At 40.1% G+C, this 26,919-nt stretch overlaps 1 protein-coding gene and 1 long non-coding RNA gene across 2 annotated transcripts in view; one reads left to right on the forward strand and one right to left on the reverse strand.

The window, feature by feature from the left end:
• Positions 1-3,390: 3,390 nt before the first annotated feature.
• Positions 3,391-26,222, reverse strand: camkva (CaM kinase-like vesicle-associated a). The gene is made up of 11 exons (XM_042089562.1): positions 26,075-26,222; positions 9,510-9,617; positions 9,027-9,158; positions 8,683-8,757; positions 7,307-7,445; positions 6,782-6,902; positions 6,547-6,622; positions 5,899-6,035; positions 5,607-5,685; positions 5,344-5,431; positions 3,391-3,764 (listed from the first exon to the last, which is right to left on the reverse strand). Exons 2-11 carry the CDS (start codon positions 9,602-9,604, stop codon positions 3,480-3,482), a joined length of 1,227 nt encoding a protein of 408 aa, XP_041945496.1. The 5' UTR covers positions 9,605-9,617; positions 26,075-26,222; the 3' UTR covers positions 3,391-3,479.
• Positions 25,900-26,919, forward strand: part of LOC121707199 — a 20,950-nt gene continuing 19,930 nt past the window's right edge. Inside the window, exon 1 of the long non-coding RNA XR_006031263.1 lies at positions 25,900-25,910. This is a non-coding gene — a long non-coding RNA (uncharacterized LOC121707199). The remainder of the gene's footprint in view (positions 25,911-26,919) is intronic.

Genomic DNA, 26,919 nt, shown 5'->3' on the forward strand with positions numbered 1-26,919 from the left:
TGCACAATGACAATAAAGTTGAATCTATAATCAAATCTATTTTTTGTGCACACTATTGCTTCTGTGGCTTGCAAAGCTTTTGAAAGTTTGGCCAGCCCGTGCATTTACCTTGTGTTTGTGTCTAATCTGCAATTCCCTGAATCACTGCTGTTATTCTTCACGTAGATTTCTTTAGGCCAAAGCAGAACACATTCAAAATAAAATAAATAAGTAAATAAATAAATAATAATAACAATTCAGCTTTTTATAAAAAAGTGTTTTTTTTGATGAATGTGGGAAAATACTACTGCCATCTTGATTCATTTTCTGTGAAAGGATGTAACAAATCATACAAAAATTGGAGAGATGTAAAAGATGATTGATGACAGCGTAATGCACATTTTTGCTACCCAATATTGTTATTGGATATTTCTAGGGGCCTGAGATAGCTTCCACACCACAGAGTGATTTATCTGTCTCATAGACTTTAATACCTCACTGATGTACAGAGAATGCAATGTCATGAGAGTATAGTAGCACTCTTCTCCTTTTAGTTTTTATTCTCAGGGGATGAAGATGGGATTTGTCCTCAGGTAAGCATTTCGCAATATACTTCAATTGAATGGGGTTAATTAATGTGTACAGTATGATCAAAATCTGGAATTATTAAATTGGTGTACGTATAATATAATGTCTTCAGAGGGAAACTTGTTTTAACTTTACTAGATTCTAGAGCCCATGTTTACCGCTATTTACTGGATGTTACCATGTGAAGCATGCTCAATTCAGGACACTGCATTTTCAACACTTTTAAAGGTGAAGCGCTTGATGGTAATACATTAAACCAGAATTCCATTTAATGTGTGCTGAAAACATTCCACACAGTATTCCAGCTAAGCAAATGCTTCACTAGCATGGAAGAGCATGGAAGGGAGACTTGAATTTGTGATTGGCTATAGAGCTTAAATGTCAACTTTTCTTCATAATTGAGGACAGGACCTTTTATCAGTTGGTGCTTTAAGTCACACTACACTGACAATCAATATGATATGTTCAATATGAACGTCAAAAGATCATGTTTAGATAATGTAATATCTTAAAAATAGCAATCATTTTTTTACCTACAAAACATGTAATTACTGATATTCTGTACATAATACATATACTTTATTTTCCCCCATTTCAATCAAGAAATACAGATTCATAAAACAGAAGACGTGTTTTTGAGCTACAGACGTACACAAACCAAAAGTAGTGATGAGAGCTTCTGACCAGTGATTAGAATCATTGCTTTGTTAATTCATTAACATATGAATAAATTATGATACAGTAAAATTAGGAAATTAGGAGATTACCCAATCCTGCCAGACACACTCACAGTACTTACACACAAGTTAATGAAAACTTTCAAACTTGTGTGCATCATTGACAGCAGGTACAGATCGCCATCTCTGGATTATGTCTGATCCATTTGAAAGCTTGCAACCTTTACATTGTCGTTGTAATGTAATTAATTATTTGTATCATGATTACTCTGCACAACCCTACTGTCATCACAGACAATACCCATGAGGTGGAATTTCCAAGAAATTATACAGTATTGCTTTGTTGATACTGCACATCAACAAAAAACTTTGCCAACACACTGAAAAGAGATTTGCTGTTTGGCACATAGTATAATATAATACTGACAGAAAAAAAAATAATCTGCAAAATGTTAAATTAGATACATCATTGTCAAAAATGTACATCAAATCAATTCAACCTGGTTGGAGAAAACATGAGAGAATTACAATATATCTTGACTATTTTCTTCAGTACATATTTAATGCAACAGAACATATAAACAGAGGACACATGCAGTATTTTATCGATGGATTTTGGCCTGCTTTCTGTGATTTAAATTGCGCTTTGTAGTGTGTAAGCACGTAATCAGGGCATCAGTGTTTTCAAGTGCAGTTTGCCACTGGCAGGAAGCAAAGAAGGAGGAACTACTACAGTTGAACTACACGCAACGGACAAACTGCAGGTAGCGTTTGAACAGGCAAGCCTACAATATGAACAAAAACAGCTAGTCTAGCATCATCTGAAGGCAGCAGGAAAAGTCTGACTATTTTGCTAGATTTATGCTACACTGAAAGAAATTCCATGGTACATACTATTTTACAATATACATTACACACACGGTTCCGTCTCTCCCTTCTCCCTACTGAATATCCAGCCCATGCAGAGTATATTCCTACCAGCTAGAATCTAGGTGGGTGCTACTCTCTGATGGTGATCCCCTCGCGCAATGTTAGGATGACATTTTAACTCAGTGAGCGAACAGCAATGTGATGCAAACATTCTGTGCATTGTGCCATTGTGGTTATGTCTGCATATGACAGATCAAGCTTTGTTGTGAGACACAGGGTGTACACTAATGTGCCCACAACACATACATACAAAGGTATAGAGGGAGATCGAGCTATTGGAACTCTGCAAAGTCCCCCATAGCTAAAACAAACAAATATAATTTTGATTAGACATTGATATTTCTTTAACAAGTAATTAAGTGATTTGTTCTATTTTTAAATTATAATTCCATTCTTTTGCATTTGAATTTACATTAAATCTGTCAGGTATGACTATGTTTAAGGGAATTAAAGCAATTTGTTTGAGAGGGGAGATATTATCATTATTTGTATCAAAGTAAAAAATGACACATGGCTCAAAATTAATCAAGTTTCATTGATACACATGCACACTGGACATTTCTACTTTGACCAGATGAATCCTCTGCATATACCTAACCCAGAGACAAACATTCATGAAACATGTGATCAAAAATAAACTTATCTATTTTCAACTACAATTATATCTGAGCCAAATACATTGCTTTCATACTTATGATATGGTCCGCAATTAGCTCCTACTGAATAGATGAGAACATACAATAGACTTCATATAATTTATATTTTCTGTCCAACTATCTGATATAATACATCAAATGTATCTACCCCAGCTTCCCAACCATCCATTTCCTGTTACATATCCTATATCATCTGAAATTTGCACAATTGATATGATGAGAGTCTGGCTAAAGTGAAGCTAAAATCTCACAGAAAAGCACACCATCAAATGTTCTAGGACAACAAAAAGGTGCTCATTGTGCAAGGTGGTACAGGCTTCCTCTAGACACTGTACGCTCTCTGCTAAAACATTAAACGACTGAGACCTGGATCCATGATGCCAAAAAAGAGTGTGTATGCAGTGTTCAACATTTCTCTGTGTGTGTGTGTGTGTGTGTGTGTGTGTGTGTGTGTGTGTGTGTGTGCGTGTGTGTGTACACAGGGTGTGTTTACTGTATGTGTGCTTGCATGCAAGCGTACAAAATGAGAGTGCATTTTATGTGTGTATGTGTGTGTGTGTGTGTGTGTGTGTGTGTGTGTGTGTATGTGTGTGATTGTGTGTGGAGGGTCACCCTATTCTTTCTCCTCCTCTCAAACTATGTGGTTGTTTCAAGGCTCTGGCAGAGTGTCAGCACTGCATTGCGAGGGAACGGCTGTCTCCACGGTGACAGTGGCTTGTTCTGGGGCGGGGGCTGGATCTGGAGCTGGAGCTGGAACTGGAGTGGGGGCCTCTGTTGTGCCAGGTGGGCCCTCTGGGGTCACAGCTGGTGGCTGGGGTGTGTTGCTGGGTGTGACGGGACCAGCAGAGGTGCCCGTGGCGGGGCTAGAGGCCCCTGAGTCACTCTGATCGGGAGCCCGGAGCCTCTTCATAAGTGTGGTGACCCGCACAGCTTTCTGAAAAGGGCCAGAGAGACCAGGGCGCGTTCAAATTCCTTGAAGACTTAGACTTCTTAAGTGAGGCGAACATACAGTAGCAAATTGCCCAATTACAATTTTGTGTCAACATTCCATCTCAATGGTAACCCTCTGTCCACCTATGCGCATGTTTGCAGAGATCTACCTCTTTAAAGTTTCGAGTGTTCACAAATATTCGTGGAAAACTCAAAGCAAACAGAAAACTGCAAATTTTCACGAATGTTCACCTGTGTTTGAAAATTCGAACACACCCCAGCATTTGGACAGCAGTATAAACAAAACATGAGAGGAGTGAGTGAACATGAGTGTGTACTTTCTCTGATAAATGATGGTGTTAGTCACTCAATTCCCAGAGAGCAGGAGTCTAACCAAAAGCTTGTCATCCCCTACTGCACACCATGTTTAATTACCAACATCTGCCAACTGACAAAATGTCAACCTGTATGAGTACACAATTGCTGATCACAGAAATATGCTTTCAAGCGTACTGTCTGTGGAAATTGTAGACACATATGAGAAGTCCACGGTAAACAGTAAAAGTGTAAACGTTTAGGGATTCACTAATGTACTTTATTCGCTATAATACTAGGCTAAAATCAGAATACTGGCAAAAAATATCATATCAATACAGGCTTAAATCATTGTGACGAACTGATTTTGCAGGCACAACATATGACAACTGAACTTGAAACAACAATGACATGATTTAAATATTTTGATTGCAGTCAGTTTGTTGTTTTATCTCTGCTTCCCTTAATCCAATTCTCATCTCATCATGTGGCTATAACTCCAAAAGAACTGAAGTGTTGCGCCAATAATGGTTTATAATTTGCAAAAGCCCAAACAATTCTCATGTCTACTGATGGATACTAATCCCCTTCCCGAACTGAGCAATGAGAGGCTAAGACCTGATTCCACGAATTAAAGTTCCTCAGGAGGATGACATGACAGGCTAATCTCAACATCATTGTCCTCAAATGTTTCTTTGCAGGAAAATAAATCAAAGGCTATACAGCCCTTTCACTCCTGCCTCCTTTGACATCACTGAAAATTAAGGTAGCAAAGTGCTGATATGACAGATTCGTCTTTCTAAGCGGTGGAGGTCAATATTTAATGTTATAACATTATAGCACAGTCAGTGCGGCTACATGCATACAAACAATCCGATTTCACTCCAATTAAAAATGTCATATAAACTGAGTTCTCCGATTGAACTCCAATTTTTAAAAAAATCGGAGAAGATAACCTAAATTTGTCTTTGTAATGGAGTTTATAATGTTGTGGAATGTTGTTAGAATGTCAAAACTCCCCTGCTGAAGGGTTCTGGGAATTGGATTTTTACTTGTTTACTTAGCCAACCCTAGCTGCCAACTGTCACGCATTCGATTGGCGTAAGAGCGTGTGGAGCCAATCAAACGAATGAATCTCACCTAGCATGTAAACTGGAGTATTCCAAATTCTGATAGTACTCCGACTGGTGCGTGCTTTACTCCGATTGTTTTGCACATGTAACAGCACTGAGTGTCAGTGTTTAAAAAGGCATGAAATCATACTGTACCTTCCACTTTGCTTTGGCAAAGTTCTTTTCGATTTGAGCACAAACTCCATCTTTTATGTTCTTATCAGAGGCTGCGTTTCCAGATATCCTTGAAAAAAAGGTCAGAAAGTTGATCAGACAAATGTGCAAAACATGAGAAACCTTCAAAACTCATGATGACGAAAAACTGTGTTTATCAACAATGCAGTTTGATTTAGCTCTAGTAGCCTATAGAATTTCTTAGTATTTTATGTTTCACAGATAAGCCAAGAGCATTTGAGTACCACTCATGGTTAATGGCCTCCTGTGCAGTCAATCTTTGGTCCTGGTCCACTTCCATTAGACAGGCCACGAGGTTTTTAGCTGTAAAACAGAACCATACACATCAATCAGCTAGTCATTATGTCTGAGACAGAAAGCTCTATTACCGAGACAGAAAGTTCTCAAAAAAATTGAAAAAGAAAAGAAAAAAAAAACATTCAAAGCCAGATTCGATTCAATTTATTTGGCTTATCAACCATCCAGCTTGACCCATGTCATTAGAGGCTCACTAGGAGTTTCTGTGAAAGGGCATACCAGAGTCAGAGATCTCATCCCAGTAAGGTGAATCAAACTCATAATCTCCAGCTAGGATCTTCCTGAAGAGGTTCTTGTCATGATTGTCGTAATCGTCGTCATCTGCATCATCGTAGAACGGAGGGTTTCCTGACAACCTGACCAATAGGAGACAGCAAATCAGTTTAACCTAAAGATGATTTGCAATGGCAACAAAAGAGTTCACAATACCATAATAAAATGGTTTATAATAGTACAGCAGTTTTCATAATGCCCAAATACCCTATAATGAACACTGAGATAATAAAAGTTACAACAATTTTTCCCAACCACAGATAAGATGCCCAGTATAGTAAATGGGTCTCATGAAAGTACAACTCAAATCCTCCGTGATTGATGAGGACACTTAGAGACCTGGAGAGCCACAAGAACTTACAGGAGAGATGAACATTATTCACACGCCAATGGGAAGAACTAGGGGATTCTCAGGGAGTGCCGATGATGATGACGATGACGACGACGATGCTGACGACGAAGACGAGGACGAAGACGATGATGATGATGATGATGATGATGATGATCATTATCATGATCATGACAGTGATGGTTGTTCAGCACCGCAGAACAACAAATGGGTATAAGGACATTGCAAGGAGGGCATATACTCACAGTATATACATGACCACGCCAATGGCCCAGCAATCCACTGGCCTGCCATACCTCTGCCTGCCCACCACCTCAGGAGCTGATGGGAGATGACATCAACATCAAATCCAGATCATCACAATGTGCTTGTCTACACATACACAAACTTCACTGCAACATCATGGCGGTTATATGCCCACTAAGCTTGTTACTAAGTTCATTTTTATCTGTCTGTCCGTCTGTCTGTCTCTCTGCTCACCAAGGTATTCTGGAGTACCACAGGGTTCTTTGATGAGGCCATTCTCCAGCTTAGCGAGATGGAAGTCACTGATGACAATTTTTGAATGCTTCAGACGGTTGTAGTAGACAAGATTCTCTAACTGCATGAAGGAAGAGCAGGGTAATATGAACCAAATGCTTGAAGCATTACCTAAAGTTATTAAATAAACAATACAATCGGGTATCCTTTGCTTGGCTGTGAGGGAAATAAAGATATGACCATATTAAAACACTGACCATCAGCAAGATATTAGCAAATAAAAGATGCAGATTACAGAGCACAGGATACAGAGTGCACTGAGTTGATGTTTAGTATCACCATTAGTTTTACTTGGATAATAAACAACAGAACCTTTAAGGAGTATATCCATAAAGACATAATTTAGTGAATATTTAATTAGGACAGCCTGGCTTGTTCAATCATCATTTTTTTCACTGCAGTTCTTCTCCATGCAGTGCTGTGAATGGTCCACTAGATGCCAATGCAGAGCAGAAGGTACAGTACCTTGAGGTTCCTGTGGACAATGTGCAGAGAGTGCAGGTAAGCGACGGCCTCCAGGACCTGTCTCATCACATTGCTGGTGTCCCTCTCCGAGTAGTAGCCTTGGTCCAGGATCCAGTCAAACACCTCTCTACCTGAGGCTCTGTGGACAAGGAGACGTTGAGCACTTGGGCAGTGTAGGGCTATCCAGACACACTTTTTAAGACATTTAAATGTCTAAGAGGATGAATAGGGACAGCAGTTCTTCTCTCATCTGAGTTTTTGTATTAAGCCGTGCACTGCCAGTGACTTGCGACCCCCATGAAGTATAACATGGAACATGGAACACAAAAGAACATTACAGCCTAACAACCATAATATTATTTATATAAGTATATATACTTTTTTGATCCCGTGAGGGAAATTTGGTCTCTGCATTTAACCCAATCGGTGAATTAGTGAAACACAAACAGCAACTTCAGCCACGGCCCACTGGTCGGGGCTCGAACCGGCAACCCTCCGGTTACAAGTCCAGAGTGCTAACCAGTGGGCCACGGCTACCCCCTATTTAAAATTTAACATCCATTATATAATTTAGTCAATACTTTTATTAGAAGTATACAAGGGGCAAAGAAAATTTAAAAACTTTTATTTGAAATGTAACTACTATTTGTATCTTTTGTTACAATTATGGCCAAAATATGCTATTTATTGTATTATTTATTGACCCCCAGGGGGTCCCAATCCCCACTTTGGGAACCACTGCCTTAGAGAATGTAAACCTTTAGATAGATTTATGCTGGTCTGCTAAATTCATGAGTCATTAGCCACGTTTACATGGACAGTTTCTTTGTCATTCCGATTAAACTATTCCAATTGAAAAATCTGTGCCGTCTGTTTACATGGGATAGGTTATATTCTGATCAGGTGCTTTTAAGTGCTTTAGAATCTTTGATCAGAATAGCCATTGTTGCCTACTTTCCTTGGGAAGATAAAGCAGGCAATCCAATTGACCGATATATGGCTGTTCAGTCGAAATTGGAACAGACTACACCACCTCTTTCATTCTGATTAAAATTCTGATCGGATCAGCCATTTTTATTCCAATTGAGGTGTTTATATGATAATTTCTATTCCGATTGAGCATTTATTTCATTTCTAATCGGATTAAAAGTGTCCATGTAAACATGGCTATTTTCTGATATCAGAGTATTCTTTTTGACAATGTACAAAATATGACTAGGGTACAGAAAGTGTAACGGCATGTTATCCTCTTTGGGGATATAAAACGCACATACTGCATCATTCCCATGTCTTCCTGTCTTTTGAGGAGCATGGGGGAGAAAGAAACTCAAAAAGGAAAAAAAGAAAAGAAAAAAAAAGAAACCCATTGCACTCACAGCTCAAGGAAGAGGAAGTACTCCTTTCTTGTCTCATAGACATCAACCAGCTGCAGGATGTTTGGATGCTTCACCCTACGCACGCATGCGTGTGTGTATATATATGTGTGTGTGTGTGTGTGTGTGTGTGTGAGAGAGAGGGAGAGAAAGAGAGCGAGAGGCACAGGGAAAAAGGAATAGAGAGTGAGAGCAAAGCATAACAGATGTGTATAAGTTATCTTGCAAAGCATTTAAGAGATAGAAATCCTAAAACAGACTAACAGTGTTTACATTTAGTTGGCATGTACAATAAAGGATATTGGATAGTTTGGATTATAAAGAAATCAAGAATGTTCCAAACCTACATCTTCAAGATGAGGATTTCATTTTTGGCTGCTTTCCGCACTTTTCTCCCATCTTTCTTCAGGAACTTTTTACAGGTGTACATTTTCAGAGTATTCTTGTCTTTTGCCCGGAAAATCTCACAAAACTCCTCCCTGCAACAGCCACATACACATGTAAAACACACACACACACAGACACACACACACACACACACACACACACACACACACACACAAACACAAACACAAACACACACACACGCACACACACACACACACACACACACACACACACACACACACACACACACACAGGAGAGCTTCTCTCCATTTCTGTCCAGTCAGGCACAAAAGCTTTACAAGCAATACCCAACCCAACAATCAAAGTGCATAGTGGGCATTAGGAGGCACATATGACGACTCCGACAACAAACCACGGAAAGCAAACACAGCAGGTTTCTAAGAGAAATTGTGAGATGAGTAGCTGCTTGGAAGGGCACTCACGATTTGACGACCTGGCCCAGGTCATATTTGTCAGTGACCTCTGAGGGGTTGTTGTAATCCTTCTTCTCCCCAGGGGTTAGACAGCCAAACGGCATGGCTGCAGCAGCCCTACACACAACACAGACAGACAGGACTTCACATGAAAAACATGCAACATGCAACGGATATCACACTCTTTCAGCTAAGCTCAAAGCCGTAAACATTTTGAAACTAAAAAAAAGATACATAGATAAACAAAATGGATGGAAGAGCAGTATTTTTTTATATCTCTGATGTTATCAGGGTTTGTTTTAAAGGAGGTGTTGTGAAAGATTATAAGCTCGATATAACAAAAATGTGTGCCTGTGTATTTCCTATTTGTCTCCATGCTGTGTTCAGATATTTGCCTACTCTACTCTAGTCTACTTTCTACTCTATATAATCACATATTGTGATATGCAAAACCCACAACAAGGCAATCATTCAAATCTTAATTTACATTCTCTTGACACCAAACAACACTGCAGTATTTTATAGTCCTGTGGTACTTTAATTCATTTTATGAGTTTATGTGTCAGCAGCAAAGGAGCCAACAACCATTGTCCAGTAAATTTGAATGACCTCTTTACAAGTGTATGGATTATATTGGAGTCATGACCTTGCATGGCGCTAATGTGCTAGCACTCGCTGGGATGTAAAGCTGCAGCACTTAAGCCTTATTCATCACACCTCCAACACAATAAATCTGTTGCTTCCCAAAGAGCAAGTGAATGTCACACATTCAGAGGGGGAAAAGAGCAGAAAACCTCCTCGATCGGTCCCTTGACTGACGCCTTCATAGGACACTACAAGGCCGCAGAATGCTCAGATCAATCGGTAGTTATCTGCACACACCTATAGGTGGGCAATATATGTGCTCTATCTATACCATGCACACCTCTATGCATAACCTCAGAGTATCTTTTTAGTTTGACTTTGCATTGCAGTCTTTGTATGCAGTATGTATGACAGTATAGTCAAGAAAGTGTTCTTAATCATCCAGGATTTCTACTGGGACATAATGCAAGGCACCAGTACAAGAGCCAGGTAGATAACCAGGGCCATGTATTCTGGGCAACTGCCTTAGTGCTATCCATCAGTATCGTCTTCCCAAAACCTCAGCTCTTTGCTAGTGCACTGTCATCAATCATTCATGCTTATTATAATCCCATCATTTTATTCACACATTCACTTTATTTCAGTAAAATAGCAGATATGTATTCCGTGCTGCCGAGCCTGACTCACTCGCAGGCTACTCTGCTCCCTGCGCGCACGTCTGGGCTGACTATTGATTATGGCCGGTGTGCAAAGAGCCTGAGAGAGGCTGCGAGAGCGAGAGACAGAGATGACCTCAGAGGAGTACTGTCCATTGGCAGATGAAAGTGTAAAACTGTTCCAGAGGACAGAAGACGAAAAGCAAACAATGCGGGTGTCGACTTTCAGTGAAGTAAGCATGAATTATGCATCTGTTGAGCCAAGCAGAACTCAAACAACAGGAGGTTGTCATCGCACCGCGTTTCCGGGAAATTCCTGATATTTATTTACTTCCACGAGTGTTAGTATTTTATTCCCAACTATTTGCAGGCTCTGAGCCTTGCCATGCTATAGGAGGTTGCATATGGGAGCTATACTGCAGAGTGAGAGGCAGAGTGATGCTGTGTTTGTCTGTCAGACAGATGATCCCCCGGTAGTGTTGGAAAAAGGTATTTTTGAAAATGCCAAGAGCAAGATCCACTGCCAGTGCAGCTCTGTATAAAACCGCTCATCCCTAGCTATTCCACGAGACACACCAAATACTACAGTATGCCCTGAGTTACACAAGTGCCCAGGTCTTATATTTAATGCACAAAGTACATACACAAGCACCTTTCAGGACTTTTCAAAGTGAAAAACTTTTTTTCCACGTTAGGAAATGGACCATTTGAATAGACTGCTGCATTGCCTGCCAGCCCACCCCTCCTATGCTAATGCATGGACATCCACTGAGCACGGATCTGACAATAAGTGCATCATTCGCATTAAAATATTGTCAGTTTTTCTGGGGTTTGCGCTGCGATGAATCAAAAGAGGTGCTGAATTTCTGATACACCTCACCTCGGCTGTGGGGATGGTGCACATTTGCACATCAGAGAAAATAGCTGAACAAAACAGTGGGATCTGCAGATGTAATTATTAGTGGAGGGAATGGAGGACCTACAGTGGTCCTCGACTAATTCCATCTATTGGCTGAACTGTGGGCTTGATTCATTATTCATGAACGTAAAGCAAAACATTTCAAATCCGATTGCTTTTGTGATGCCTGCTTTTTGCTCTGCAGAAATAGTCTGACGGTCATGCCGAGTACTCTTCCACTCGTCCTCCACCCTGCAGCCTCAAAGCATCGCAGCCTGCCTGCACACAGATCCAGGTGCATTAGTTAGTCTTCCACTTGTTTCTTTGCTCTAGTGTTTATTTGTTCAGTCATCAATAAGGTCGTTCTGCACCTCAATTAGACTGTTTACAGATGGCAATGCTATTCCGTTCTTGTCACCAGAGGAGTTAGAGGCAAAGCGGAGAGCACCAGTATTGGGCTATTAAGACTAACTGGGGAAATTAGCATAACACCAGCAAGCTCATCAGTTTTATGCAAGCTCCAAAAATGCTGAAAACCTATTCTCTCACCAGGGTGCACATTTTTGGTGCATAAAAAGAGATAGAGGTTATCACTCTGCATATCTGATCACACATCACAACTGCCTAAGAACATGCTGCAGAGAAAAACCAAAGCATAGCACAGATCTCCTTCTGCAAGCCCAGAACACTGAAGTATTACAAAATACTTCGTACCTCAAGCCAAATAAAGCAGAAGAGTTGCACACACACGATTTCATACAGTAGATCTCACAGGACAGAGCAACTGCTTTCATTGTTCATCTGGGCTTTAGTGTCATTTTTATACGGGATCGTGTAGAAAGTGGTGGTGGAATAACATGGAAATGTCCTGAAAATCATCATCAGGAAGATCTAAACTAAATTTTTCCGTATCTGAAACTGAACCTCTCAGATTTGATAAAGTAGCATAATAACCATTTTGTACTCTCAAATGGAAAATGCTATTTTGATTTTTGATGGCAGTTTTACCAATGTGTTGCATCGACAATGATGAGATCCCCCCCCCCCCCCCACACACACACGCACACACACAAATGCACAAATTAAGTTATTCTACTGCAGCTTTTTCGATGATGTTGCCCCTAGTGACACTTTGTTCTACAATCCCATTATGCACTCTCATATTTCCACACTGCAGTGGAAACACAGGGGGGGCTTTTAGAAACAATTTCAAGTGTGCAATACGTGGACCCTTATGTTTTATTAACTCGCTCATTTATCTCTCAACTGCCCAAACATGCCAGTCTTTGTGTGCAGGACAACAAAACAATCGGTTAGTGGCGAGGTAGCCAATGAAGGCTCAATCATCAGCACAAAGCATTGATACTCATGGTGTATTTTTGGGGGGTATTTTTAGCTCACGGAGCAGTTGAGCCTCAGTGCAACACTGGGGTGGCCAGCTGAGTGGCTGGAGAACAAATGTGCATGATAACTATGCCTTGTGTGGCATGATTGTGAAACATCCAAATGACACCGTTTGTGTGTGTGTGTGTGTGTGTGTGTGTGTGCGAACACTAATCCTCTTGAGAGAGATGACAACAGCACAAGTATGTGAATCATTTCCAACGCAAATATCTGCTTAGCATATTCGTCCATCTCTAGGTCCCTTAGGATATGAGGACAGACACAAATTATGTTATGTGAAGTGGCAGCGTGGAGATATATTAATACACATTATAAATAGAACCTCATTTAAATGTAGAACCTCATTTAAAACATTGCATGGATGTTTTTATAAAGGATTTATTTGAGTTTGTACTAATTGTACAATTTCAATTGATGTATGTTTGGACTCATCTTAATTTCAGATTGACAAAAGATATCCTAAGTAGTTGCATAACAACTCAAGACTACTCATGCCATGACACCTAGAAGATGACATCACCAGGGGGAAATTACATGATGTCATTTTGTATGACAACAATAAAAATGCATTGTTAAATTTATTATGTGGCAGCTGGAGACTGAATGATTGAATGACTGGTGAATGGATTTCAAAGGACAAAAGACAACAGGGCCTTAACTCAAGGTTTTCCTAAACTGTGTCCTAAAACTCAGTAGAGGATACATAAACCTTTGGTCTCAGTCCAGTGTCCCCTTCAGTTAAATGAGAACTGTGAGTCACTGAATGCCAAAATATGCGTAAGGACACAGCGTGAGGACCCATAAGGAGTCTATTGTTTTCTGTGTTATTTTTTTGTGTACCATTCTTAACTGTATTCTATTATTTTTAATGCTAATGCTTTTGTATGGGGTTTAATCAAATAAGAGGAGTTGAGAGGGTTGCTGGAGAGCATCAACCTGGAACACAAGTATGGCAGATTATGTGGGAGAACGAACAGTGGCTTACAAATGGAAGTCAGGGGGAACCAATCAACAGATATTTCAAAAATCAAGAAGAGAAACAGCAGACTGAGGGGCACAGTGGAGAGCCTTTAGGACTTGGAACAGATAATAACAAGTCCCCGCATGTGAAGTTAGACATTTTGTCTTATCACTCAGCCCTGACTGGATCATACCCTCTGAGCTTTACCGGGGTTATAAGGCACTATGCCCCCCTAGTCGTACCTATATCTTTTTAAATTAAAATGTAAAGCTTTAACAGCCTTCAGATTCTTGTCTGGTTTTGACATTTCAGCAGTCATCACACAGGACACAACACACACAGACATTTCTGCCATTAATCTGGCCAAGTCTGCCCTCCAAGCTTCACACATCATGAATTCATCTGAATGTGTGAATTTTCGCATGCATGACAAAGAGCAGTCTGCCGCACTGATCATTTGCCTGAACACACACGCACGCACGCACGCGCACACACACGCACGCGCACACACACACACACACACACACACACACACACACACACACACACACACACACACAGTGCCTGTCTCTGCTTCTATGTTAAGCAATCTGGACATTAAATATTTCCATCCACTTAAAAGGGCAGGATCATCTGAGAGCAGCACAGAGACCAAATAATTCAGTATCAAACTGATAGACTGAAAAAAGTACAATTACCACAGCAGACCGGCCCTGGACGGCACAAGCCTAATCTGATGTCCTAAATCTCAGTATTCCTGCTATTAATACTGACAACAGGTATGGCTTGAGACGTGCACGTTCATTTTGGTTGTTGGTGTTGACGTTAATGTTGAATTTCATGCTCATATTACATAAGTCTGTCAGACATGTTATGGAAATAAGGCTGTAGAAGCAAAGAAATGTAACATATTTCTAAAGCAGGATTTTGAGAAATGTCACTTTAGCTATACAAGTCCACGCGCAGTTCAGCAGTTCTAAATGGAATTCCGGCAGCTTTAGTGCCAAGAGAAAGTTACCACAAAGGGGCAGGAGCCTTGATATTCTATAGCTCCACTGATCAGTGGACATTCTACATTCTGACATCTGAGCTCAGAAGGTGAACAACATGAAATGGGTTCAAATGGTTTGTTCAGAAATGTGAGAAATCAACTAACTCAGAGCATTGTTTCAGAGGAATCGTAATTTTCCAAAGTGGAGAACCATGTCCAGGAACCGCATGTTTTGAAGACTCTGGCCCTAGAAACATCACAACTCAGGAGTCGATTTGAAAGCTATAAGACCCAGCAGCGCATTGACCCAGCTCTTTAATCAGCTTAGGGGGTACTGTATGCTAGGTGAGAACTCACATTACATTGAAATCAGTGTCTAGTGACCTTTAGGCTAAGAGAGACTGCCTACATCTCCACATCTACCATGTCGGATGTTGACAGTGACAACATGGCATCTATGAACCACCAGATAAATGCAAGGGAATACAAGCATAAATAACTGGCTGTCCAATTTCCCGTACATTCAGATATGTAGATGGGATTTTGCCTTCATTATACCTGCACATTGTACCGTGTCCTGGGAAAGATTGGTCAGTATAAAAAGGCTTCTCTGTCCCTCTCTGCTCATGAACATTAAACAAATCTGGCTTAAGTTCCACACGTGAACAGGTCTTCGATACAAAATGTAAGTGCTTTCACATGAACACCATCAAGTACTTCACATTTTGAAGGTTGTTTAAAAACATTATATGGAGCAAATAAAGATTTACTCGCTTACCGTAGATGCACTGAGTATGTAATGAAGCTTATGTATAGCCAGACACTAGAAAACTATATTAAATGCCCCCATGTATTAACCTCATAGCTGAAGAAATTTAGCAAAATCAATGTATAAACCTCAGCTTATAGTTGGGAAATTAAAGTTGACAGAAATATGTGATCATTTTTTTCCTCAACAATTCTTCTCACAGCTCATTTCCAACAGTGTCAGAGGCCCTGGGCATTAGAAGAGTTTAACTACTGCACCATCTTGTTCAAATGAAGGTGTTTGAATCTCCCATCTTGTTCCCTCACATTCATACAGCACTTTTGCAGAATGGCTTGGCTTGTGGCCTCCGAGGATGTAATGCAGCCTACAGTGCAAGGGCTGTATGGGCTACATTTCTATTCACTCATCTATTCAATCTTCACTCTTTACTTTAATTACTTCATTATATGTGTAGTCTTAACAGCATATTTCAAGGTCTGTGTTTATACAATAAGGTAATTTGACAAAGTGGTCCTAGAACTATGGGATGAATGATAGAGTGGTGTGGTAGAATTTAGTGAACTTTGGACATGTTTTAGCCATGTTTTGAGAACCTAAGCAGACATTACTGTGACATTACAATGGGTGATTTATAAAGCCTGTACAGTCACTGCAAAAAACAAGATACATTTTAAATCTGAGAATTCTAGCTCACAGCCAGATCACAGCCTAGCCAACATTACGGATGAAAACACAAATCCTGCTAGTAGCACTTAGAGCAACACCATCATGCAAAAATGGGTATTTACCCCTCATTGTCACTGTTTATCATACTGGGTGCCCCCTGTAGTGTTATTTTTGGCGCTAAGTTTGTTAAAAAGAGATAAAAAGTGTCATACTGCAGCCCACTTCACTAGAGTCGTATAGTGCAATAGTGTTCCAGGCATGCTGTGGCACTGAAAGGGACACCATTCTCCCTATTGCAAGCCAGTGTACCATCAACATTCCAATACACACTTCCAATACACAACTATCCAGTACCTCACCAAATCACAGAGAGTTGGGGAATGAAACCCTGTGCTTAATTATTTTTTTATATTATATTACATATATATATGTTTGGCCACAGTATAGAGGAGAGGATGTTCATGACAGCTAAATGGGAGTTACACCTCCTGTTGTCACGAAAATATCAAGCAACTTCTGGAAGATTTCAACTGGTCATATGTATCCAATACCATCTGTTTCCTGCCAACGTGTCCAATTAGGGCTTTATTTGCTTGCAGTGCTGAATATAAACTTCAGTCAAAAAAATCCATGCCACTGTCAATCATAGACTGACCAAGGACTCGCCAAGGATGAAATGAATATAAAAGTCAGAAATGTGACAAAATCTGTGCACAATTATTTGTAGCTTTTGTGATGGGATAATTGTGTTGGTTCATATTGCAATTATGATTGTGATAATCATGCAGCCCTAATGCAGACATCACATTATACATGGCAAAACAGACCATTTAAATAGCAAATGGCAAATGTTAGCGAATGCCAAGCAAGTATGTGACAAGCAACCACAGAGCTTGGTTCATGGAGCACTGACACGAGAAGCAGATGGCATCACTTTGCACCCAGTTACAAAACGCTTCTGAATGGATGCCTGTGTCTGCGACAGCTTGCGGCGTCATTGCAGTTTTTAACTTCATGCTCTATGATAGTCTTATTATTTCAGTTCAAACCAAAACTAGCCTAACACTAGAAGGCAATGACAATGAAACAAAAATGTCAGTCGTATAGGCTTTTAATTGGGTGGAAATAAACTGTTGGTACCATGGATCTATATACAGCATTATACATACAGCACCTAAATGAAAGAGTTGCTCTCCTGTAGTTCATTCATTTTTGTGTATTAATCCATTAATTACCCGAGAGGATCAAATATCACAAAAACAGAGAAACCTGAGAACTATCCTAATCTGACGAGAAATCATACAACTAAATTAACAAACAACATTAACAACAAATGGTTCAGCCATTTAACACTTAATAAGTGCAATAAATATTTAAGAAATACACAACAAAAGAGAGTCAAACATTGTTATTAATATGATTGAGGGCAATTAGGAAAGGTCAAGGAAGTCTGGGGTTGATGGCATTTAGATGAAAGGCTACTGTGGTCCAAGGTCTATGCAGGCTGACACGTTCTTTTGGGGGGGAATGTCACCAAGGAATGAGGGAAATATTTGTGACAATTGGACAATGTGTGTCCAGTATGGTAAGTAAATAAATAACGATTAATGTCACAGCATTGCTTTGCCGGCTCTATACTTAACTGCTTCTGCAGTGCTGCACTGAGTTCAAGCCTTAACAGCAAGCCAGCAATTTTCTCTGAAGACACCAAAATTAACACTCTGGCATAGAAACGAAACACCACTGCACCACACACAGACACAGGCTGCCTACTCTATAGACAAAAAAAGAAACACACAGCACCAAATGTTTTGAGTTTGCTGAACGCATTGTTTGTCAGCTCTGTACAGTTTTCTCTGTGATCCTATGGAGACTCTCTCTCTCTCTCTCTCTCTCTCTCTCTCTCTCTGCAGTCAGCGAATGGGAATATGGAGTGGAGAAGCCTTTGAACAGGTGAGAGTGTACTGTTCATCCTACCTGTTAGATTCCACAGCCAACTCCTGAGGGACAGAAGTGCCCTCGTCCTCCCCTCTGTAGCACGCCTAATTAGAACAAGTGCACTTGGAATACAGGGAAGCCTTCTCCTCTCTGCCACAGTCTCTTTATCTCTCTCTCTCTTCCTCTCTCTCTCTCTCTCTCTCTCTCTCTCTCTGTCACACACACACACTCTCTCTCCCTATCTCTTTCTTGTTCTCACTATCTGCCTGCTTCCTCTCTCTCTTCCTTTTTTCCTCTGTTTCCCCTCACAATCTCATTTCCCTCCCTATCCCTTTCTCCCTTTCACACACATACACACACACACACATAATCTGACCAATCTGTCTCTGATGTTGTTTGTTGCCTAGGTTACAGAGTCCTACATGCATATATTGGTAGAGTACAGTGTGACTTCTCTAGAATGCAGACGGTATCTTCAGGGAGGGGGTCAGCTGTGAGTACTGCATACACCACAACACAGGCAGGAGGCAAGACACTCACAACATTTTACACCATGCATGTATCTATGCCCATCTGATTTACAGTCAGATATCAAGATCTGGCACTTTTTTAAATTGGCATGTCAGTAAAAAAATGTTTTCTCTATACTCTTTTTTCTGATCACAAATCTATGACGGAGTATAAGGGCCACACATGAAGATGTAGATATACAATTACACTCAAAATTTCGAGAAAGTTTACATATCATGTCGACTTTAATCTCGACACTTCATCTTGACATGTCCATCAAAACTAGTTTGGAGAGACAGCGACCGCTCCAAAGTAGCTGCCACTGAATCCGAACAGTCAATCGCAGAATCAGTTGGCTGCTGACTCAACAAAATGCCTTGTGTAGCCTAGACAATTTGGTGAAATTGTATTTCAGAATCAGGTTTAGCAACAACTAAACTAACTAGTTTTAAATGTCGAGAATAAAGACGAAATGTCGATATTTAAGTCAACATGATATTTCAACTTTATTATCAAAATTTCGAGTTTAATCTCGTCATGGCAAATATATTTTTCCCTCATGTGCGGCCCTAATACTCCGTTGTACAAAACTCTATGTTGTTTTATAGAACACAATTGCTAACAAGATTGAAAATATAATTTAATTACTCAATAAAAGTTTTTTAAAACTTACAAATCTTAAAATTTGTCAAGTGGTTAAGTAGTTAAAATACCAAAGATTTTACATTACTAAGTAACATACACTACATAGACAAAAGTATTTAGACGCCTGCCATTACACCCGCAGGAACTTCAATGACATCCATTGTAAATCCATATGTATTTCCATAAGACCCAAGAGTGTCTGTGCTGTGTCTGTGCAATTTTTGCTCATTCATTCAGAAGAGTATTGATGAGGCACTAATGTTGGACAGGAAGGCCATTGGCTTGCAATCTCTAGAGTCTAGTTCAGACATGTCAAAGTCAAGGCCCGCGGGATGATTATCTACGGCCCCGGGGATGATATTTGATTAGTATTAGAACCGGCCCGCAGGCCACAGCCGCCGGCTGCTGTTTTGCACACACCAATACTCCATTTCCCACCATGCAACGGTAGCCCACGAACTCACTGCGGTGCCGCAAGTGGGCCTCGGCTTCATTATTCATCAGTATTCAGTCTGGGCAGATGTCAACTTTCAGCTACCCCCCTCCCCAGTGTTGTGCCTGAACACGTTCATTGAACGAAAGTTCATGAACTCGTTCATATTTTGAGCGAACGTGAACTGAACGTACTGTATTAGGCTACTACTGCTTGATGAACGTTACTGTGAACTCGTTCATTCTGGTGTCTGTGAAAGGCACGCTCTTTCAGTTTAACTTCGTTGAATAGGGTGTCAGATTTCTACAGAGCCTTCCACGCGAAAACCCGGCTAAAACACACCGTAAAAAGGCCTTAATATGGCAGCATGCAGGTCACCATTTGTCAAACTATGGGCCGCGGTCCGCAATGTGGACAATGGTCTGCAGAGTGAAATTATTCCCGGGCCATCGTCTGATAATTTGCTGCGCAATTGGTCAAGGGGCCGCGGACAGAAAAAGAAAACAAACATTTCTGCAATTAGTAGGAAATACTTGTTTGGTGTCATCAAACATACTTCAGTCACAAACGCACTTCAGTCACAGTCATTATTCATTTAATCATTAAATAAAATACAGTACACGTCTTGGTTCAATAGGTTACGTGCAGTCATTTTAATATGTTTTAATAAACATTGAACCAGTCCGGCCCTCGGCTTGTAGCAAATTTGTTTTTTTGGCCCTCTAATGTATTTGACTTTGACATCCCTGGTCTAGTTCATCCCAAATGTGTTTCATGGCATAGAGAAACCTGTTTTCTGTGGGCCAGTGAAGTTCTTCCATATAATAACTATCTCACCCAATGTCTTTATGGATCTTTGTGCACTGGGATACAGTCATGTTGGAAGCGAAAAGGGTTTCCCCGAACTGTTCCCAAAGAGTTGTAAGCACTGAATTGTCCCAAATATTTTAGTTTACTGATTTACCTTCACTGACCCAAGCCCAACTGAAAAACATTATTACATCATTATCCCTCCACCAGCATGGCGGTCCACAGAGCAAGGTCCAGAAAGACATGTTTAAGTGTATGGAAGAACTTGACTGGCTCGAAAAGAACATGGTTCTACCATCAAACACACTTTTGGATGAAATAGAACAGTAGCCTGGGTGAACCCAGACGAACTTGTTAGCAAATTTGAATTTGCAAAGAAGCCCATTGATGCCTGACGCCATAACCAGCAGTGATATGAAACTCAAATGTGAGCATTACCAAATACTTTACCACATCATTTCAGAAGATGTCAGTGGGCTCCTTTCCAGACCAACCTACAGAGCAAATTCAAATAGCTTGCAGGTTTGTCTGCAATCACCCAGGATAGAACAGACATTACGAGCCACGACTTTTCATCCAACATCAGTGCCTGGCCTCATGCTTTTCTGAATTCACTAGTTCACATTCCTGAATTTGCATAAAGACATAAAAGCATAATAGAAGAGCATGTTTGGCGAGGTCTCTGGCCATGGTCCTGAAGGGCTTTGTGGAATCGTGCCAGAGTCGACTGCGCAGGCAGGAGTCGGGCAGGATTCCGCCATACACCCCCTTATGGAAGGCGTAAGGGGAGGTGGTGGGTTGCGAGCGGAGTAATGCCCTGTTCGATTAGTCTTTAGCGAACTCGTAGCTCGTCAGTGATGTCATGTCATACGAGCTGTTTGCGTTCTGTTAGTCAACCAGCTGCGCTACCGTGTGTTAGCATTTGGCTATTGTTAGCAGTTGTTACTAGTTTGTAACAAAGCATTACACAGTATTTTACCGAAACAAACGTCATAACATCATAGCGACAGATAGAGGTTGGACACTGTTGCTTCTACGACTGATTTAATGTGACACAAATCCAACAGAACTGCTAATAAACAGAGCATATGGCTCGCATTTACTGTTAATGGACGCAGCCATCTTGGAAATTCAAAGTCGTAGTACTCTGGGCTAGACCGAGTTGACGAGTCGTGTTTGGACTTCAGAGGGTGTTCCCTGGGCGTTTCCTTTTCAAGTCTGAACCGAAAACAGCTCGGAAAACAGAATAACACCGATGCTGCAACTTCGGCAGGTAGACTGCGAATAAGTAACCTGACTGATTGAAGAAGGAGGAGTGGAAAATTCCGTCACGCTCCTCCTGAACTTCCGTTTGTAAACGCCATTTAATGACAAAAAATCCCACAGACCCTCCAAAGTAGTGTGGAAAGCCTTTTCAGCTGAATGAAAGCGGCTATAGCTGCAAAGGAGGTGTGCGTGTGTGTACTAAGTCGTCTTCCTGAGACAGTGATTACCAAACTTTCTATTTGAACTCTAATGACAATATCTCTTGGTGTCAAGTCCCATAAGGTGTTGCATATACAGTACTGCCAGCAGTGTAGCCAAAGAGCAGACACAAATCAGCTGCATTTACTACAGCAGGCTTAAGTTTGTGACTTAATACATCAGCATAAATACTGCTGGAGCCCATTAGGCTTTTGTTCACCGAGTGTAATCTAGCTAACAATTTGTGAGGAGAACATGAGCTGTGTCCACACAAAGCCTTACTCAGTGGGCCTATTCACAGTCCTCCTCGCTCTCAGCCCATACATCAGTGGATTAAGATGAAACTGTTGACTGTGGCAGTATGAATCAAGCACAAGTGAAATATTCATCAATGTCCTCATTTCATATTCCTCTTTAAATTTGCTGTTGGTGGATTAGACAGTCGACAGGGGACTGGTGCCAGCTGCTTTCAAAAGTGGCCCTTCATCGTGTGTGTGTGTGTGTGTGTGTGTGTGTGTGTCCGCACACGCACGCTTGCATGTGTGCTGTCACATTTTATTCCTGTACTACATTTTTATATTCATTCCCCAGCATTTAACACGCTGAACTAGTTTACATTAGGTAAAAAAAGACATCCATTTCAGTGCTACTGTACCCATTTTGTTTACATGTTCAATTTCCTTAATAAACCTATATTTAGAAACACACAGAGACATATACCTCTTCATCTTTCTGCCACCATCACATTACTCAATACACGTAACTCATACAACAGCTCTCACAATTTGTCAGAGTAATGGCCATGGGAGACTTGACTGTGGTGTCAAACTGAATTATTTCTACAAAAATACTAAAAACACTCAAGAGTGTTGCAGGCTTTCGATTTTCACATAGGTACTGTGTAGTACATGCCTGTATAGTGCTTTCAATGGCATTAATTAGCACCCCGGGGGATACTTTCTATCCTGACTTTGGCAAGAGCCGTGGTGTGTTCAATAGAGAATTTTAAATTTTATGCTCAAGGGATTTGCTTAAAAAAATGGACGTTTTTGGTTAAGCTGGAGAGGAGCATGAATATCTCTGCTAATGTGTAGGAAGCTATTTTTCACATTACGCCAAATGAAGAATCGCAAACTACTAAATAAATTATTTATTTGTGACCTTTTCTTCACCAGCTGCTAAGTCACTTTTGCCTTTTAAAAATTCTTGTTACATTTGCATAGAGAGATGGGGGAAGTATTAGAAAGCCAAGAGATGGAATACCCATTGCATCTGAAAGGTCCAGCACCAGAACTAGCTACCTGTATGGATAAGTCATATTTACTAAAGATAGGACTTATTTACAAAAGATCTTATTTGTAATTTTACATTAATGATTACATAATACAGCAGTGATGAACAACTCATAAATCAAATGATCTTCTAAAAAAATGTCTGATAACAAGAAGATCATTGCCGGTGCTAGGCTGCTTGGGCTTGTTTAAGTTATAAGTAATATTCATGTTAAAGGGGGAGAAAAAAACATATGTTATTGTGTTGTGGTAAAGTTGTAGTAGTATTAAGTATTAATATATTTATTTATTAAATATTAGGGTCTATTCTGATAACATTGCCTGTCAAGTCCACAAGGTGGCACAGCCCCTAGGTCTCTTATGTCACAACGGAAATGGGAAAGGAAGTACAAATTAACCATGCCAAGATGGCTGCACAGAATCCCAGTATCAAACATAATATAGTTTATGGGGAAATAAATCACAATGTTTCGCAAAAACAAACTGCAATACTTGCTGTATTGAAATATGTGAAGAATCGCAATAATAACGTATCGCGGCCCATATGCTGTCACCTCTGTGATAATTCCCACTCTTAAAGCAGTTGTTTTTAACTAATATAATAAACACAATGCATTCAATACAATAAACTCAAGGCATCACAATCTGAGCTCCATGTGCATAGCTTTTTCTGACGGAAACAGTAAGCCACAAAGCTGTTAAAATAACACATCAATCAGAATGGCAAAATCAATAAATAAGGGACATTGGTGTGGCAATATGCTTTGGAGCAAAGGATCCTACAGAGCAGAAATGTTAAAACCCCAGAGAGGTCCATGATGGAGGAGAGCAAGCACTCTGGGGAAGAGGACAAAGAAGAAAAAGACTACAATATCAAAGACAAGCAGTTTCCGATGAAATTCATCATCATCCATCATGTGCTCATACATGGGCTGACTATGATGAAGCTGGACAATGACCAAAACCAAACTTACAGTGAGTCATTTCACAACTGCATCCATTTCCAGTGTCATTTGAATTGCAGTGTGTTTTGTGTATTACACTGCAAATTGTAGTTCATGTAAGGACTACCTGCATCTACACTTGGACCTTATTGTGATATCTTTACAACTGAATCCCACAGTACTGGTTGGCATCAGGAATTACTGATAGGCAGATACCCCCTGAGGGTAGGAGGACATTACTTTAGTTGATAAGTAAAAGATATGTATGGTCACTATCAACAAAGCCAAAGTGCAGACTATTCAAACCAGGGCAACAGAAGCACTCCCAATATGTTATCACTTTGGGCTTGTGTTTTTGGCTTCCATCTGATTGCTTTGTTTCACATGTAGTTTAGTGATTCACCAATCTCTTTAGAAGGGCAAATCATTTGTTTTTCTTCTACTGTAAAATGACTGCATCTCTTTACCTTTTCGCATAGATCTGTCAATCAACATGTATTTGCTTTAGAAAATATGTGCACTCCTTATTGCCCAACACTATATATATATATATATATATAGAATCATGTAGATTGTTCAAGCAAATACATTTTGTGGAAAAATACCTTTTAGTGTTATAAAATAACCACTAAGAGACAGTCACATAGTGTGTGTTTTTGACTGTGTGTGTTGGATGAGAACAAAGTTTGACTTTGACCTGGAAGAAGATGGTTGTACCTATGGTGTTGTGTTGAGAATGTGTCTAGTCTTGAGAAAACGGAGAATTGTTTTAGGAAATATTTCTTAGCAATCTGTGACATCAGCATCTACTGTACTAGGCTATATCATTTACACTCATAAGAAGTGTTTTGTTCTTACCAGAAGGTCTCAAGGGATGTAAAAGAAAAATGGTCAAGGCTAATTGCATCTAATCTCCTTCAAAGATACCAATCAATAAAGCTGACAACAAAGACTATTAAAATACAAGCAGTCTTTTTAATGCCTTTTTTGCTTGCTGTTCAAAGAGGAATGTAATTTTTGAACATTGATATGGAACGCAAAATTTGAGCTATAATGGAGTACTAAGGAATTGGTCTGTATATGAATTAAAGGCTAGTGGATATTTTAAGGCTAAAGGACGTTTTTGCCATCTTTACAATAGATATCAGACCACTGCCTGAGTCCCCAAGCTCAATATCAGCTCTTTAGTTCTGGGTTAATAACGCAGAGCAGTTGAGTCTGTCAGGTTGATGGATAAATCAATATTCTTTAATAGCCTACTTACTTAGCCACATAAACTTTTCCTCTGTATCTAGTCTGTGTCATGGTGGTCATATAGGCTGCTACTGCCATATGGAGAGACTAAGTCCACGCTATCTTCATTCATCTGAATGAGCACATTTGGCAACAAAGTGTTCATAGGATTCTTTCTGTCACAGATTGGTATTTGTTAATCACATCAAATGTCAGTAGGCTAAGTAGCCTGGTTAAAAACAAGCTTATATTTTGGATTCTGCACCCTGTCCGCAATGAGGAAAAGAGTATCATCACTTGTCTAAAGCTGAAATTATACGCAAAAACGAGCACAGTGAATTGCCACGCGCCATGAGAACAGCAAAGTAAACTTACCAAGTGACAAATTTAACACTTAAGAAATGTTATCCAGGATTTCCCCTCTTGAAGATGGGGACAGACAACTTAGTGAACGGTCCCAATAAACAGGTATAGCAAATATGTCGTTCGAGGAATATTCCGCGTTACACCTCTTGTTTCCACGCGTTCGTTGCCTCACTGTAAAAGCGCGCTAGCAGTAGTACGTGAAGGAGCTGAGATCTCGCTCGTTCTCTCTCCCTCCCCTTCTCTCTCTCTCTCTCTCGCTCTCTCTGTTGTGTAATATGCGGTAAAGGTGGGATGCGGTAGTAAGATAAACAGGGGTTGGCTATAGCCTACTATTAGATCGATTTCAGATAAACTATTTGCACATTTCTTTGAGAATCTTGTATTCTCAAGGCAATTTAAACCCTCTGAAATGTGTGTATATATATATATATATTCTTTATGAAATCGTTGGATGAGGGGGAAATAAAGCTAGACATAACTGAAACTAACAGGCGTATTGCTAGTCAAACAATTTAACAGTTCAAACGGCTGTAAAGAAACCTCTGGAAGATCATTACATTGTTTACTTAAAGCAACACCAAAGAGTTTTTTATACCTTAAAATAATGTTTCCAAAATCGTTTCAGTGGTTCATCAACTCGTAACAGGGTGAACGGCAATTCTGCATTTGCTTCACGGCCCTCTATTGGCTATAACCGCACTATGTAAGTTTGCCAGATCGGGTAGCGGATCTGTAGTTGGATGGAATGAGACATAAGAAACTACAAATTTGACTTGCATCTGATGTCGCAATACATTGTACTTTTATAAGTCATGCAAAATATTCTACCTTGTCTGTGGACATTGTTATTTGCA

The sequence above is a fragment of the Alosa sapidissima genome, chromosome 4 (assembly GCF_018492685.1).
Source record: "Alosa sapidissima isolate fAloSap1 chromosome 4, fAloSap1.pri, whole genome shotgun sequence".
Lineage (NCBI taxonomy): Eukaryota > Metazoa > Chordata > Actinopteri > Clupeiformes > Clupeidae > Alosa > Alosa sapidissima.

What these genes read in the sequence shown, in the direction of transcription:
- camkva (XM_042089562.1), bottom strand. Translation starts at nt 9,604, where the DNA reads ATGCCGTTTGGCTGTCTAACCCCTGGGGAGAAGAAGGATTACAACAAC. An exon ending in TACTTCCTCTTCCTTGAGCT is followed by an intron (nt 7,446 to 8,682) that starts GTGAGTGCAATG and finishes CCTTGTCCACAG; the next exon opens with AGCCTCAGGTAGAGAGGTGT. An exon ending in TTGCCAAAGCAAAGTGGAAG is followed by an intron (nt 3,765 to 5,343) that starts GTACAGTATGAT and finishes GGCCCTTTTCAG; the next exon opens with AAAGCTGTGCGGGTCACCAC.